Source organism: Oryza glaberrima, chromosome 3, assembly GCF_000147395.1.
Source record: "Oryza glaberrima chromosome 3, OglaRS2, whole genome shotgun sequence".
NCBI lineage: Eukaryota > Viridiplantae > Streptophyta > Magnoliopsida > Poales > Poaceae > Oryza > Oryza glaberrima.
In genome coordinates this window covers 15,944,114-15,945,523 of record NC_068328.1, presented here as the reverse complement: position 1 = coordinate 15,945,523, position 1,410 = coordinate 15,944,114, and the positions used below count along the sequence as shown (strand labels likewise).

The following is a 1,410-nucleotide window of genomic DNA, read 5'->3' as shown; positions in this document are numbered from 1 at the left end:
ATGGACCTCGACAAGTCCACTTCCACCAGCGCGTCCCTGAAGAAGTTGCAGGAGGAAGGCGCTCTCCCCGGTCGTGGGACCATGGAGAGGGAACCAGGAGGTACTGAACCTGAACCCGTCCTAGGCCGCATGGTTGCGGTTGAGGACTATATTCTCTACGGTTTTCTTCCTCCGCCTTCTGAGTTTTTTCTTCTCGTCTTGAATTTCTACGGTCTTTCTCTGCTCCATCTGAACCCCAACTCCATAGCCTTCCTCAGCATTTTTTCACACCTCTGTGAGGCCTACATTGGGGTAGAGCCGTTTCTTGACCTGTTCCATTTCTATTACGAGTTGCTCTGGATGGAACCTAAAAAGGTATCCGGGTGTGTTGGTTTCCGACTTCGGGATGGCCTGAAGTCGCGATACATCCCCTTCCAGTGCCCCTCTTCTTGCAGTAAATGGCGGGCGAGATGGTTCTATCTTCAAATAGAAGATTCAGATCCAGTCTTCGTTGTCCCTGAGGAACAACCAGACAAGATTTCGTCTTGGACCGCCAAACCCGCCTTGACCTTATCCCTTCAGTCTTTCATCGATATCATCGATGACCTCCGAGAACGATGGTTGTCGGGTTATGAAGTCGCTGCCGACTTCATTGGTAGACGGATCGAGCCGCTCTAGGCTCGAGCCCATCCAGCCTTTGACTACTCTAGGCCGGAGGACGCGACCCGGGTTTCTCCTCAGGGTATTTTTCTTGCATTCCGGGTTCCCTTCCTTATGCGCACATTCCTCCTGACTTATCGGAATCTGGTTCTCAATCTACAGGTTTGAACAGCACAACTGTGGAGCGCCGTGTCGGCCAGGTGATTGTCAGCAGCCCCATGACGGCGAGCAACGTCCCCGCCCCTCTTTGTGAGAAAGGGGTGGCTGAGCGTGAAGCTGCAATCAACGTGAGTGTACTCGATGACCCTTTATTTTTTCCTTTCTGAATCGCATCGTGACTTCATGTGGTGCAGGCTCTCCCTCTGCCTGACGTCATTGGGCCGCTTGTGGACCACCAGGCGGCGGCTTCGTTGAAGGAGGGTGTCGCCCAGGAGGCGTCCGACGTGGCCATTGCTGCTGCTGCTGCCACGACCAGTGGCGGCAATGTTCTGAGGAAAGGGAGGAAGTTTTCCTCCGTGCTCGGCAACCGCCGGAAAACGCCCACCCCATTGGTAAGCCTTCTTGGTTATCGATTGCGTAGTCGGAAGATGTCATCCTCACATCGTACTCGGTTTACTTAGGCCTCGGATGCGTCTCCCCCACCTCCGCGACGGCAGAGGCTGGTGACACTTGGCGAGAAGTAAGTGGACGAAATTTGAGGTCCTTCACTTGATCAAATTCTAGCAGCTCGTTTTGATGGCCGACATGGCAATCTTTCGTAGCGGCGCGGGC

The 1,410-nt window shown here is 54.1% G+C and overlaps 1 protein-coding gene across 1 annotated transcript; it reads left to right on the top strand.

The window, feature by feature from the left end:
• On the top strand, positions 1-1,322 carry LOC127766279 (uncharacterized). Its single transcript, XM_052291368.1, has 4 exons — positions 1-100; positions 802-926; positions 993-1,190; positions 1,260-1,322. Exons 1-4 carry the CDS (start codon positions 1-3, stop codon positions 1,320-1,322), a joined length of 486 nt encoding a protein of 161 aa, XP_052147328.1.
• The last annotated feature ends 88 nt before the right edge of the window (positions 1,323-1,410 follow it).